Source organism: Eleginops maclovinus, chromosome 18 (genome assembly GCF_036324505.1).
Source record: "Eleginops maclovinus isolate JMC-PN-2008 ecotype Puerto Natales chromosome 18, JC_Emac_rtc_rv5, whole genome shotgun sequence".
Lineage (NCBI taxonomy): Eukaryota > Metazoa > Chordata > Actinopteri > Perciformes > Eleginopidae > Eleginops > Eleginops maclovinus.
Window position 1 is genome coordinate 3447212 of NC_086366.1, and position 15927 is coordinate 3463138.

General features: G+C 42.1%; 1 protein-coding gene across 1 annotated transcript; it reads right to left on the reverse strand.

The window, feature by feature from the left end:
- Window positions 1-2421: 2421 nt before the first annotated feature.
- Window positions 2422-13857, reverse strand: lpar5b (lysophosphatidic acid receptor 5b). The gene is made up of 2 exons (XM_063906386.1): window positions 13580-13857; window positions 2422-3402 (listed from the first exon to the last, which is right to left on the reverse strand). Exons 1-2 carry the CDS (start codon window positions 13607-13609, stop codon window positions 2443-2445), a joined length of 990 nt encoding a protein of 329 aa, XP_063762456.1. The 5' UTR covers window positions 13610-13857; the 3' UTR covers window positions 2422-2442.
- Between the last annotated feature and the right edge of the window lie 2070 nt (window positions 13858-15927).

A 15927-nucleotide genomic window follows, 5' to 3' on the forward strand; every position in this document is an offset into this window, starting at 1 on the left:
GACAGACACCAGATACACTTTTTGGGGAATTGGGTTATCTGGAACATGAGAGTACACAGGTACAGAGCGAGAGAGAAGGTGCCCCCAGACTATCTAATTTTATCTAATCAGCCCTAACCAGAAGCAGACTTCCTCTGGTAACAGTCGGCCAGATTTATCATCCCTGAACGTCAAAAAGTGCTCCGGTGTGCGTCTCTTTAAAGTGTCCTCTGGTTTCTGATGTGCTTGTAGCTTCTTGCAGAGTTAAACACTTTTAGTAAACACTGTGCATGCTTTGTCTAGTTGGTGGAAATGACTCTTCATTTCCATGTGGTTTGGCACATTTGTGTTTCCTTATTGCATCATTTCTGAAGCTGCAGAGTAGTTCTCCTACTAGAAGTGCCTCGGCCACCGTACCAGTGTCTATGTCCAGACATTACATCTGGATTTTCTCAAATCTAAATCCTGTTTTGGACCAATGTCTGCAGGCGCATTACAGATGCCCCTCCATTTGGCAAAAAGCCTGCAGGACTTGAGCGATGCTGGCTGCTGTTCTGAGACACTCACAAGAAGCACAAAGGCATCACAGGATTTTTAACCAAAAGACTCACAACTCCGAGCCAAATGATGTTAAAGGGATTCAAAGGAAAAGCTAACAAGGATGAAGAAGGATTATGTCTTATCCCTGGGATGAAAGTTTACCATGAGCATTATTGATGCCTCCTACACATGTCTTTATAATAGTTATACAGAACATAGCATAAAAGCACCGTATGAGATAAGAAAAGCTAAGAAGTGTGCACAAAAACAACATTTAAATGCCACCCTTATTAATGTGCATGTGCTGCTTGCAACAACCTATGTGGATCCACTTATATGGATTATGTGGAATCCACTTATGCAATTAATACATTTATTGTATCTAAACACAAAACATGCAAGAAAATATGAGTCCTTCGGCCTTGAAGTCTTTGTGTTGAATGGACTGCAGATAGTCACACAAGAAAGACATCCTGTGGGTTCTCCTAAAATATAACCTCTGACATACAGAGAAAAGCTTCACCTGTTGTGATTGTATCTCGCATGAGGAAGCACTTGCGCGTCAACAAGTAGGTGTTGGTTCTGTAACACTTTATAAACCATAGCTTTAAAAAAAAAAGGCATGTGTTTCACACATTTGATCAATCTCCAGGAAATATACACAGAGTTTAACTGATAAGCAGCTAAATTCAACATGTTTTCTTTCGCGTTTTTTATGAAACAAAGCATGATTCCCAGGATGGATTAATTTCAGGTTAAACATTTCAGAAACCTTATTTCTTGCAGTTTAATGAAAAATCAATTCAATTAATTTTTTGTGATAGCAATGGAAACAACCAGTGGTGTAAAGTAACTAAGTACATTTACTTAAGTACAATTTTGAGGCACTTCACTTGAGTATTTCCATTCTATGCTACTGTGTACTTTTACTCCACTACATGTATTTAATGGCTTTAGTTGCTAGGCAGATTAGGATTAATGATGGTAAATATAATCTCCCTTAAATCAGACTTTAGTTCACCTGCAGTAAATCCAGCAGCTACCCTGCAGTATACAAAGCCATTCAAACTAGCTGCACCTTTACCAGCTCTGAGAACACTTTAATGATCAATCATTATCAAAACAAGTACAAGACTTGAGTAATTGTTCCAACTCCGGAAACAACACCAAGTACAACAGGAGCAAACAGATCTACCAGCAGAATGACCTCAAATAAAATGATCGCCGACTGAACTTAATGAGAGTGTTTAGAAAAGAAAACCGCTTTTGTCAAACACCGTAGACTTAGTGGGCTTTATATTTTCCCCCAATGAGACTGAACCAATCATCCGAGTTATTTATTATTTGTATCATTTTAGTTGAATCAGTGGGTTTATAGGATGCGTTCACATCTGCAAATATGTCACAGAGTAAACAAATAAACATATATTTGAGGTGTGAAGCTAAATTAGAGCAGTTCTCGTTGGTATTTCTTGTCATGCACATAATATTGAACAGGCACACTACACTAGAGTCTCTGAAGTTCCTGGAGAGATGCAAAAAGAGACAGAAATTACATCCAAAAATATGTCCTCTCTGAACCTCTGCCTCTTGTTCTTATTTAAAAAGCTTGGAGGCACTTATGTTCGCCCAGGGCCACACAGTCATGGTTTTCATTCCTAAAAAGCTCATGTAGTTTACAAAGAACAGGTCAGTAAGACTTATTTGTTATCATAGGGAAGTATTTGTATTTAATACAAGTCGCAAAGATGCCCAGAGGATCAAATGTTCAGATCTTTGCAGCTCACTGAAATAAAAATGAGTCTTAGCTGTTCTGAGGTGATACGAGGAGAGGAACCTGTGGTGAGTCGACCGCACTGTTAACTATATCTCCGTGTCAGGTCATCAAACAAACAGCTATAGTTTTGATTCAAAGTGAACATTTTATTTGTAAAGTATACAATAATACAGTCTCTTGGCTTTGTCCTCACACACACTCAAATGCGGCCAGGTCCCGATTGTTCTCACGCCCTGCACTCTCGCACCACAGGAATCCACATCGTCTTTTCTATTCCAGAAACCATCAAAGGAGAAGTAATAAAACAAAGGGTCCAGGCAGCAGTTCACACTGGCAAGGCATATCAATGGAGTGAAAGCGTGTTGCGATTTTGCAAAGAAAATAACCAACGATATGGGCAAGAAGAACACGATGAACATCATCAGATTCATGACGAAAATCAGCATGATGTTCACCTTGTTGGAGATCCTTGCCGAGTCTTTCAGGTGTCTGCGGAGAGTCAGAGAGACCAGAGCAGTGGACACCACGTTCACTGCGAGCATGGTGAGCACCAGCACGGGCTGAAAGTAGGATAGAGCTGATAACTGGCGCTGCTTGAATTCGAAACAGGTGGATTCTTTTTGTAAAAATCTCGAAAACGCCAGGCTCTCCGGGACGTTCACCATCAAGACGAACACCCAAACGAGCGCTACAGCTTTCCAGGCGTTGGAAGAGGTCCGAACATGGCGCGACCGCAAGGGATAAACCACCGCCAGCAGCCGATCCACGCTGATGAAGGTCATGAAGATGGAGCTGGAGCGGATGTTGTTGCGAAAGAGCATCGTGACCCACATGCAAGCCATGCTGCCAAAAGTCCAGTCCCCCGTGGCGTAGAAGTAGACCCTCAAGGGTAAGGAGATGACGAGCAGCAGGTCCGAGATGGCCAGGTGCACCATGAAGATGGTACTCGGGGATTTGTGGCTGTGGCAGCATAGCAGAATCCACAGAGACACGGCATTGAGAGGGAAACCCAGCACCACCACGGATCCAAACACCACAGCGTACGCCGTGTTACTCAAGTCCAGCGCAGTGCCATTCTCCACTGTCATGTTGGACATGTTTTGCGTCTGTGAGAATTGAAACAAGTGCAGACGAGGGAGTGAAAATGCAGAAGAGACCACAGCCAACCCGCCTCCTCACACACACACACACACACACACATCATGTGAAGATGAGTGAAAGGTTGTTGCTAGGCTGTGTGGAAGTCGCCGAGTGTGTTGAAACAGGAAACAACGTTACAAAAGTTGCTCTGTTTGAGTGAAACAGAGCTAGCGTGGGAGTTGAAAGTCATAGAAACACAAGCTTCTTGAAAGTCATTTTTAACTGAACCACAACTTTGTAGTAGCTCACCATCTGTTCTGCACCAGCAGATATCTGATGGTGAAATAGCGTGTTAGCTGGCAAGCATGCTAATGAAGCAACAACTTTTAAACACTAATTAGTCAGTGAGCTGCAAAGACATGTATACTCATGGAAATGTGGCATGACATTAAGCCACGTGTTTATAACTGATGTTCTTAAATATTGGCCGGACCAGAAACTTAAATGCTTAGTGAACTGGTGTTTAATAAAGACAAGTTACTCTCAACAAAAGAGCAAAGCCTAGCAAAATATACGGATGTGAAATTGATAATAACGTCCCCTCTCGCATGCTAGGAGGCCAAGGAGGTGAAGTTTTGGTGGAGGTATAACAGGGAAATGGAGGGTGGAACATCGCCCTTCAACCAATGACAAAACAAGGATGCTGTAGCTATAAAAAGGCTATTCAAAGGTCAGCTCCTGGGTCTGCTAGTTGCTTTTTAATGAGTAAAACTCCATTGCATCGAATTCTGTTCATTTTCAGTGATTTCTTGTGAACTTTGGGGAAGAGGTCCCGTTTTCTCCACTGCTCCAGACAGAGATATCCTGCAACTTTAGTTTTCAAAACCCTTTCCGTAGGTAGTATTGATCTGTTCAAGTGAGAGGTTTAATCATTAAATACTGTACATAAATACTGTTGAGTGATGATGGATCTACAGGCAGTGTGTTTCTTATCAAGCCTGTTGCTGCTACAGCTCTTTTCAGAAAGCTGTGTGTCTTTGTCCTGTGTTGTTTCTGTCTCACCAGCCTTTGGACAAAGACAGACAACATGATTAACCCTTTAATGCAAAAACAGCAATCAGCATGTGTCTGACTCGTCCCTAACAAGACTTTTGTCTCTACCATTCACCGGACCACTGTAGTGGTTGTTTCTCCTCTGCACGACTGCCTGTTTTCAAACTCATCCTCTGAGTTCTGCTTTCCCATTCACACAAGAGGTCACAGGATTTTACACGGTAGTCAAATCATGACAAATGATATCAGGTCTTGAGAGCGATGATAAGAACTGCTTGCAGAAAAACGAGAATTGCGGAAAGGCAAGACATCCTATTAGTTTCATCTGAACAATGGTGGTGTCATCGGAGAATCATATGTACTAGATTTGACACAGGATGTAAATTAAAGTTAAACTTAGAGTCGCAAAATAGACCTTTGCCCGTGTGGCTTAGCGAACATATGTCATGCTGTTTCAATCAGAATCAGAGTACATCCAGAAACTTTTGCGAAGTGTCGCTGAGCGTGTGTTTCTTACCCGCACTGATAAGAGCGATACTCCCTGTGCTGCAGCACCTCTTTTCACCCTCTGTCTGAAACCAGAGCCCAGTCTGCTCTGATTGGTTAGCTGGCCGGCTTTGTTGTGATTGGTCAACTGCTTAGAGTTGTCCCGCCCCCTTAGACTTTCACATACAATGTGTTGGATAGAATCGCAACCGGTAACAACGTGATGTCATATGCAACGAAATTAGGGGAGTGTGGGAAAGAAACACAAGGGTTTTAGCCTTTGCAGACCATTTACATGCACTAAAACCTACAGTGTAGAACACATTACAGGAGTGGGAAAACCCCTACAAAGCATAATAGGGCCCCTTTCAAATATTTGTTTTTAAAGGGATAGTTCCCCATGTGTTTGCTTTTTTTGCAGAGGTAATAATGAAGCTACAGCAAGCAGTTGGTTAGCTTAGCATACAGGATTGAAACACGGGGAATCAGCTAGTCTGGCTCTGTCAAAATGCACCAACATCCACCAGCACCAAAAATACACACCACCTGGGAAATCAACATGTGTGAGTGCAATCAAAACAGAGCAGCAACTACCAAACTTCAAAAGGCTCACCTTATCACTCAATCAGCATTTACCACTTATACCATTTTCCTTTCAAACTCTCCGCGCTGTAACCTTTTGAAAGCTGAAAATCAGAAAAGGCTGCAGTAATGACAGCAATTATGTGATTTTGCCTGACTCGCTCAAGAGAGCCTAAATTGATTTCTCCGGTAAATGCGAGGATGCTACTTTCCCAGTGCCCTCATTTTTTTTTAAAGAAACTTGAGTGCTTCTCAAGACAGTGTATCTGTGCTATTAGCTTGGCAGGTGAAAACACAGCTTTAAGATGTGGCTGCTGTCCAAACAGCGAGATGGACAGGCAGAGGTGGGAAAACAAATGTGGGAGGAAAGCTGTGGTGTGTGTGTGTGTGTGTGTGTGTGTGTGTGTGTGTGTGTGTGTGTGTACTTTCTTAAACTTTCCTCAGCCTCTCTTGTTACTTATATTCTGCTCGTTTTTTCATCGTGTTTTGTCTTGTTCAGGTTTCTACAAAGTAGGATTTCTTTGAAAGCATAACCACACTTCTTAACAGCTGTTGCATTTAAACTATATTCAGTTTTATCCACAAAAGAGGAGACAAACACCAGAGAAACGCGTCAATGGGGAAGGCTGAATGAGCCAAATAATGAATGGGAATTCCTCAGGAACAAACGCATAGTGACACACAGATCTAAGACATAAAGCGCATTAAAAGTGATAGCAATAATGCAAAGGATTTCCTTTTGACAGTAGTTAAAGTCACTTTCATCAATGCAATATGAACATTGGAATAAAATGGTTAAAGAGGTTGCTTCAAGTGAAAAGAGGACAGAATTATTCTCATTTTCAGCGTTTTGTTTAGTTTTTTTGGAGAAAACGTGTGAAAGGGCCAACAGTCTGTTTACAGCCAAATCTGTGGTTAATACTATTAAAATAAATAATAGAAAATCTTGTTCAAGTTGCTAGGTCCTTCTCCTGAACTGCTGATAGTTTTCTGGATATCATTTGATGAACGGCTGCATTCAACACACCTGATCTTATTGCAATATTTAGCCCTAATTTTCCATTTCAATCACGTTTTTGGACATCGAAATTGCAGTTTCCATCCAAGAGTCGCCTATTTTTCTTAAAGTACGCAAAGAAAGTTGACGTTTTTTGACTAAATTGCTTAAATTAGGCTGACCTGTCCTTCCCCCTATGCACCGCAAAGAGAAGCGGGACAGTCAGAACAAAGCAGAAGCAGTGAACGAGGAGTGTGTGAAAGATGAGCATGAATGAATGAGGTCAATGAGTGTGTATTCCCCGTCTCCCTGTGGCACTACGGAGGGCTGCAGTTATTATGAGAGCCTGTCTGGAGTTTTTTTTTTTCCGACTTCCTCTGTATCTCTAATGAAATCACTGGTCCGTTTTTTTTTTTTTGTATAAAGTGCCATTCTCCCGGAACCAGGAAGGGCGAGGAGACAACCACTGCGGCGCTCACTTCATTAAAATTTCCATTTCTGCAACCGCAGGAGTCACAATGAGCCGTGCCCTCATGGTCTGCAGAGCAAACTTGTGTGTGCTCATGCCAGTGTCGGTATGTAATTGCAGTAAAATGACAGAGCAGTGACCCATAGGGCTGTGTGTGTGTGTGTGTGTGTGTGTGTGTGTGTGTGTGTGTGTATCCAGCCACTGTTTGACAAGCACGGATCACTTTGAAAATGGGCAAATTCATACTTTCTCTTCCTCTGCAGCTTCACTCAGGTAAATATCGCCGGTGTAAACACGGCCGGTCAACACTGCTGTGGAGCAGGATGCTGCTTTCTGACTCAGTCTCTCCTCAGCATTGCGGATTTGAAAAGATTATATGCCTCAGACTATTTCTCTGCAAGGGCCAAGGCAATTAACCCGCTTCATACGTTTCATCTGAGGCGAAAAAAAAGCAAAACAAGTTAATCTGTCCCAAGCTGCAGGAGCCGCACTTTATTAGTCCCACGCACAAAGGGGAAGTTGGTAACGAAAGCTCAAAAAAAAGGGGGCTTTATTGCCTTTCCCCAGTTTCTAATTAGTGGCTGCCACCTTGAATCCTAAAAGGTTCTGAAAGTATGGGCTGATTACATATGTAAATGAGAGGGAAGCTATAATAAAGCCGTCAAAAATAGTGAACGGGTTCAACCGAGGGGAGCGTTGCAATCTTGAGCATTACCAAAGAAACAAAGCTCCGGAGATGCTTAAAATTGGAATGGGGCAACGTGACCAGTGTTGGACTTTAGCCAAGTCTCATTCAGTGAGCGCTCTGAAATGTAACTTGGTTTGTTCAAGTTGGGCTGGACTGGGTCATCTGTAACGGATCTTAAATTGAGGAAAAACTGCAGATTTTCATGAAACTCTGTGAAAGGGTGTAGCATTACTCAAAGAGGGATACCAATCTAAATCTTGCAGCCGATACAAAAATGATGTTTCTATTGTAAACATTGCGAGACATATAGGACATTTGCCCCACCAATCAGGAGGTGTTGGAATAATCTGGACAAGTAGTTCCCAATATTGCACAGCCCACTAAAGATGATAACTAACTTAAAGATCAACACGTTTCCTAATCTTTCAGGGAAACGACAAAATGAAACCCATCTTTTTTCAGTGTCCATGTTTATTCCACATTGAAGCTCAACAACTCACCAAATTCAAAACAATGACTTCCAAGCTTGAGAATGGGGCAGGAGCAGTGCCGGCGCTAAGGGGGGGCATTCGAGGGCCGTGCCCCCCCTAGCGGTCATTGATGCCCCTCCTACCAGCTGTGAAGCATATTCTCGATCTGTCACAATCGACTATAATTGACTTCGAAGTTGCCAATGACCCAATGCCCCTCCAGTAGATCTGCTCTGGCGCCGACTCTGGGCAGGAGCAAGGCCATTACATTGAACATGTTTAGGATGAGCTCCTCTTTCTGTGCTCAATCACAACAAACTCTGAAAACACCGACCCGGCAGCAAGTCAGGGTACCAATCACACCGGATCAGAGGAAATGGTGTAGTAGGGATCTTTGAATGATTTAGTCGGACAGCGATTACTTTGCAGCGTGCTTGAGTTACTTGGTCCCTCAAAAAACATGTGAGAAATATGGTCCAGGCAGATAAACAACAACCCTTACTCTTTAAATGATTTGATCAAGACAGGTCCTAATTGGCGGTGATGCCTTACCCTGCAAATGCCTTTTTATTTTGGGTTTCTTCACGCCATCCGACCTCTACAGCTAATTCAGAAAGCTGCAGCCCAACCGGTCTTCAACCTCCCCAAGTTCTCCAACCCAACACCTCTCCTCCTTCACTGGCTGCCACAATCCGCTTCAAGACCCTGGTACTGGCCTACCGAGCTGTGAGGGGATCAGCCCCTTCCTACATCCAGGCCTTGGTTAAACCATACAATCCATCACGTGCTCTTTGCTCGGCGTCAGCCAATCGGCTTGCTGCTCCATCTCTGCGCGTGGGACCCAGGCACCCCACTGAAACACGTCTGTTTGCTATCCTGGCTCCTCATTGGTGGAATGAGCTCCCCATTGACATCAGGACAGCAGAAACTCTGCAGATCATATGCCTTGTAAAAAAATTCTATAGCATTTGCAATGGTAGGAATTGCTTGAAGTGAATCTATCTGCTCTTTCCGTCTTGTTCGGAGTTTGAATCTCTATGTTTTTTGCACTAATGGTAAGTCGCTTTGGATAAATGTGTACAAATGGATAAATGCAATGCAATTCATAAGATTGGTTGTCCAAATATCCACTTATTTCCCTACATAGGGGCCTGCAGCGCGTCTTGTAAGCATGGGGCACTGTAAAGCATTTTCTTTCATGTTAGAAACGTTATAGAATCCATTTATCCGCCCCTTATTTTTTCAAAGTGAAAGACCCATCACCAAAATGGAATGATGTACAGCTTTGTAAGCTAAATGACTTCCTTCGATCAAGCTGCGCCAATCACAGACCGGTCAGAGACACGTTGCGAGAGGAATCACTTTGCATTCAGGAATCAGTGAGCCAGGTGGGCAAATCCGTTCACTTGGGGTCTGAAAATTGAACTTATTCGATTAACGTGTTTGCTTTCATCCGGGAACTCATTCCTTTCAAGTCTGTCGGTGTGTCGGAGCCCGCCGCCTCAGTAGATGCGCTGTCAGTGGGAGGCTCGTATTAGTGTATTTGCACAGTACAGGCACGCCCTCCAGGGAGGCGTTACGCTCAACATCAAATGTAGCTTATATCTCTGCCTGCGAGACATTTGTAAATATACATCCATAAAGACAGGAGGAGGAACACACGGCAAGAAGGAGGAACAAACTCTTCACTAACATGCAGTTCTAATCACAGCTACTTTAGATTGTGTATTTGTAATTATAGTGTGTGTGCATTGTGCCTGAAAAAGGCGCTTAATTACACACTACACCACTTATGCTAATTAAGTACAATGCATGACTTAATTGGTTGTTGACCTGGAAAAGAATAATGCAAATCTGTGCATTTAAATGGGAATAAGCAAAACATAATCCCCACCTATCTCCATCTGCTCAATTTGATTCATACAATTCCCAGAGTCCACAGATTAGCTCTGTACCGGGAGATAAAACGCTCCGAGAGAGATGGGGGGCAGGGGGTTGATGGTGCAGACAAAAACAATGCATACTTACCTGGAAGGATAGAAGAAGAAGGGAGGGAGGGAGGGAGGGGGAAATTGGAAGCTGAGGTAGAAAAAAGAAACAGGTGATGGAGAATCTGTGCAGGCAGAGAGGAAGCTGCTCAGTAGATGAGGGGAATCAGAGAGGGAGGTGAGATGAATTGTTATGCATGGAATAACAAACACGACAAGGTGAGAGAAAGCGAGTCAGAGCAGGTGAGGGAGGAGGAGAGAGGAGGAGGAAGACAGAATGGTTAATATACTTGAAGTGAGGCTATGATAGCACCTCCATATTGTGCCTGATTATGTTTAGGAATTTTAATTTATTTACAATTATTTTTTTTAATGTTTTTACTGTTTCCTTAACAAATATTTTAATTATCTAATTATGGATTATTTTAATATATGGATTTTTTTAAAGTAATTATTATGATTTTTAATCAATTTTTCTCATTCATTTTGAAATCACGCAGTGTCGTTTCCTTTGTTTGGTTTTACTTGCACTGCCTTTAAAGAAACACGGTTTCCATTTCAAACAAAGTACATTTATGGACAAACAATACACAAAGGAATAAACAATAAGACAAGTCAATAAATAAAACAGGTTTTACACTTGACGCGATTTGTCCTCTTTGTCTCTATGGGCTCTAGAAAGTACTTCAGACAGAGTGTGTGTGTGCGTGCGTGCACACATTTTTCCCCTTGCTTGACGTGTACTTGAGAATAAATATCTATATCTCTTGTTTGTATCTTTGCGTATAAGTGTGTGCGTGTGTGTCAGTATCTGTACAGGATAACGGTGTGTGTTCGGTCATGTAGTTGTGTGTTTCAGGACAAGGCTCTGCGAGGCGGTGGACACACACTGTTGATGGTGGCAGATTGCAAACTGTGATTTTTTATTTTAAAGCACCGTGAGGCAAGGTGACTGCGACCTACAGTAGACCTCCCGTCTGCTGGGGGGGAGAAACTGGGGGAATTTCAAACAGAGCCGGCCAGCTAACCATTCAGAGCAGACTAGGTTGTGGTTTCAGACAGAGGGTGAAAAGAGGTGCTGCAGCACAGAGAGTAGGAGAAAAATAAAGAGATTTTTGAACATTAAGGCATGGAGACATGTCCCAGGAGAGGAACAAAATACAGATATGAAGCTGAAATTAGCAAGAAAACTCCTCTTTAGCAACACAAACAGACATGCACTTCACATAATCTACAACCCAGCGAAGAGGAAATGCATTCAGTTCTGATTCGGAACCAACGACCATCAATCATTCCTACCATTCAAATCACCACCTACTTTGATGACACCCACAACCGTGTGTGCGGCAGTAAAAGTGAAACACTGATGGAAAAAACAGAAAATGTAAGGGCTGCCCGGGCATTCCCCCCCCCCCTTGCCATTTTCCTTGCCAAGCGTATGCTCTGCCAGGTCCATCCAAGCTGCCGGCTCACAGCACAGCCCACTACCATCTTTAGTGCCCGGGCCAGGAAAAGTAGATTACAGAGAGGAAATGTCGGTAAGTCGACGGAGAGAAAAGCACAGGTTGTCAATTATACATGTGCCACTGTCTTCTGCCTCTCCACCCACTCTAAGAGACTAGGCCAAGGCTCTCCTCCATCCACGCAATCTCAGTCTGGGTCTGACATCTGTCTTTTACCACACTCAAACACAGCAGCCCACATAGACGCAGGGGGGGGGGGGGGATAACTGTCATAACTGAACCCAAAATATTCTGACAGGGTTTAGAAGGATCCAGCGTATCTGGAGCGCGGAGGTGATACGTAGTCGTGTTGCAGGAGATGGAAGCATGCGTGTCGACATGCAGATGCTGCTATAAATAAACGAGCTAACAGGGACCCACGGAGAGAGATGAAACGGCTGAAAGACTTCACTTCTCATAAAAAAGAAAGGCAGTTTCAGTAGGAGTTCCCCTCAGAAGGGTTTTTTCCCTTTAGAGTCATCAAAATCCACACCATGGTTTGGTTTATCACAAGTAATATCTAGGGTATATGAATCACATAACTTTCGAAGATGTAGCAACGATACTGCAGTGTAGAAATGCAGCTACCAGCATTCAAATGTATACTTAAGTGAAAGTACACAAGTTTAAGTGACTGGTTTTGCAATTTAGCAACAAAAAAGCACCGTATATTTTTAATGATTGCTTTATAAAAATCATAAAATACATAAACAAATAAGATTGGTTGAGCGTGCAATGACTATATCGAGACAAATCCTGCAGGTTCACTAACAAATATTATTAATACAGAGCGCTAATGTTAGTTAAATTGTAGGTTTTTAAAAAAATGTATTGTATTATAATTATTTAAGCATTAATGTGTTCATAACTTCAATGTTGCACCAGGAAAAGTGGATTTGATTTATATTCCAATGGCTAACTTCACCTATAGTAAAATATGAATTGATTTATATTCTATATGTGCAAAGTAACCAAATCTGCTAAACACATGTAGTGGAGTAAAATATATGAAGTAGCAAAAGGAAATAATGCTCAAGTAAAGTACAAGTACCCCGAGTCTAAACTTGGTACCAAATGAGTAAATATTCTTAGCAACATCACACCACAACAACAGACCGGAGCAACATGTCAGCAAAAACAAACTCATATCATTTACAGATATCTTTACTTCCGAAAACCAGACAATACACAACCAGAGATTCAGAGCCTCCATCTTCATAAGCCAACCACAGAGGGGGGAGAAGTACTCAGGTCTTGTACTTGAGTAAAGTAGAAGTACTCAGGTCTTGTACTTGAGTAAAGTAGAAGTACTCAGGTCTTGTACTTGAGTAAAGTAGAAGTACTCAGATCTTCTTGAGTAAAGTAGAAGTACTCAGATATTGTACTTGAGTAAAGTAGAAGTACTCAGATCTTGTACTTGAGTAAAGTAGAAGTACTCAGGTCTTGTACTTGAGTAAAGTAGAAGTACTCAGATCTTGTACTTGAGTAAAGTAGAAGTACTCAGGTCTTGTACTTGAGTAAAGTAGAAGTACCAGAGTGTAGGAATACTCTGTCACAGTAAAAGTATTCTAAATGTTCCTCCAGTGAAAGTAGAAAGTACTCTCCTCTAAATGTACTTAAAGTAGCGACAGTAAAAGTAGTCATTGTCTGATTGGTCCATTTCAGAATAATATCTCTGATATGTTTTATAATGATTGATCTTTAAAGTGTTCTCAGAGCTGGTAAAGGTGCAGCTAGTTTGAATGGCTTTGTATACTGCAGGGTAGCTGCTGGATTTACTGCAGGTGAACTAAAGTCTGATTTAAGGGAGATTATATTTACCATCATTAATCCTAATCTGCCTAGCAACTAAAGGTGTTAAATACATGTAGTGGAGGAAAAGTAAACCATTTAAATGTACTTAGTCACTTTAAATCACCAGCCAACAACACAGACATCATACACAAACTTAACATTAATGCTCCTTACTGTTTCCAGGTGTGGGGAGATCTGGGACATCCATTAGAGGTTTTTAAATCCAAATAGGTAGCTCCAAGCCATCCTGGTTTCTTAAGTTCATAATAAACAGTTTTTCTTTACGTGTCAAAAGTAATCCAGGTTTTCTGTGCAGTAACAACAGGAGCTGACTACAGCAGAACTCATGGTGTAGTTTTTCCAAAAGGTCAAGGTATGTGTGAAATTCAGAGGAGTACTAGCTTTAAACAGAACGAGGCAGGTGGAAATAAGTTGTGTTGTTACTCAGAGAAAAGCACAATCTCAGGGAGGACAGAGAGGGAGCTGGAAGGGTTTATATAGAGGGAGCTGATTGGGAAATGAGGTGCAGGTGTGCAGGAAGGTCAGGTGATTGTGGGAGGAGCTGGGGATTGTGGGAAGGTGAGGAAATGAAAGGTCCAAGGATACCTTTTGTCTCTTGAAACATTGGTACCACTTTTCTTTTTATGATTCAAACATTTTGAATTTCAAGAATTGGGTCATTTATAGTGACCAAAAATATTCCTGTTTTATCAGATGACATTTAAAATTTACCCCAAAAGTGTTTTTTATTCATCAGATAATTTACATATCTTTTCTTCACGGTCCACTTTTATATTTTCACTCTTTGAGTTCTGTTTTATTTTCTATGCTGAGAAGTTTTTATTGTATAATTGTTTATTTTCTGCTCTTTTTTATTTCTTATTATTTGTTTTACATGCTGATGCAATTTGAGTATGTCTTATTTATCAAGAGAAAAAAGAAAACTGGATTAAGAAATAATAATTTGATTTTATTGGAAAAGTAGTTAAAAAATGTATAAAAATTGGCAAAATTAAAAAAGCATTACAATTTAAGACATATCTATTTACCTTGATTCCTCTTTGATCACTGGTGTTGTTGTTGTTTGTTTGTTAAATGTTATTTAGTTATTGAATAAAGTATTTATTCATGCATTTGTATTTTATTTCTTTTTCTGTTTTCTGTTTATAAAGCCCTCAATTGTTCAGCAGTGACTCAGTCAGTAGGGGCTTGGACTGGGAATCGTAGGGTCGCCGGTTCAAGTCCCCGAACAGACTTCAAATATGGAAGGTGGACTGCTACTTGGAGAGGTCCCAGTTCACCTCCTAGGCCCTGCTGTGGTGCCCTTGAGCAAGGCACCGGACACCTCCAATCCCCCCCCTCCCCGTTGCTCCCCGGGCGCTGCACGATAGCTGCCCACTGCTCCTAGTACTAGGATGGGTTAAATGCAGAGGACCAATTTCACTGTGTGTGCTCTTCTGTGTGCATGTGTGATGCCCCTGTGGGTTTATCTGGAGAGGGTGTGGCTGTGGGACGTCTAACTTTGATTGCAGTAACTCAGGGCACCTGGGCCCGGTGCCCTGTAGCTACTTAAAGTCTCCCTGCCACACTAACTCTCTGTTCTGCCCCTCTCTGCTCTTTCCCGCAGGCACCAGGTTTTGGTTTGGTATACTGTTACTTTAGTTGTTCTACTTTGTACATCTCAACACCCACACATACACGTCCATGCAACCCTCACCCTGCACTTACACTACTGATACCACTGACGTCCACACCTCATCCTTTACTTATTTGTGCACTTCTTTAATTTGACTTACTTTAATAAAACTCTCTTTTGTTACCATTGACAACCTTCTCTGTCGTTTTATTACATGTTTCCCCACAAAAGCTCTCAGCATACATCTCAATCTGCTCCACAACATTCCTCCGTGTCCTCCACGCTGAGAAGACACATGTTTCATAAAAGCGTGAAACAGCGAATGCGATAATCACTCCGACACAAATGCAGCCGCGTCGATACTCAGGAAGTGACAGGAAATATAAGAATATGACTATTTATGAATAATCACTGCAGAGTGTGTGTGAGAACATCACGTACAGTACGATACTTGTTCCTCCCAGGATTACACTCCCGTTCTGAAGGTTGCTTCTTCTGCGCCGAGGCCAATTAGCTGAACACCTTCACTTCCAGATGCTGCAGACGTCCAAGGACTCAGCATTTTCGTGACATTAATTATTGTCAGGGTTGTGTAGAGCTTCTGCTTAACGGGGTGAGGGTAAAGCTGCCGTGCATTTCCCAACCTACACTCGTATAATCAAGATTCCTCTTTGTGAAGTATGCACAATTGATCACTTTCACACGTGTATATATGTAGATAGACACCTTCTCTCTCTGTACCTGTGTACTCTCATGTTCCAAATAACCCAGCTTCCCCAAAAAGTCTATCTGGTGTCTGTCTTCACCGGGATCCTGAGTCGTGGCGATGCCTGTTGCTGTGGTCCTGAGTGTAGAATCGGAGGATGAAACCCTCTTTATGAGTCAC

What these genes read in the sequence shown, in the direction of transcription:
- lpar5b (XM_063906386.1), bottom strand. Translation starts at nt 13,609, where the DNA reads ATGTCCCAGATCTCCCCACACCTGGAAACA. An exon ending in TCTCCCCACACCTGGAAACA is followed by an intron (nt 3,403 to 13,579) that starts GTAAGGAGCATT and finishes CAATTCTCACAG; the next exon opens with ACGCAAAACATGTCCAACAT.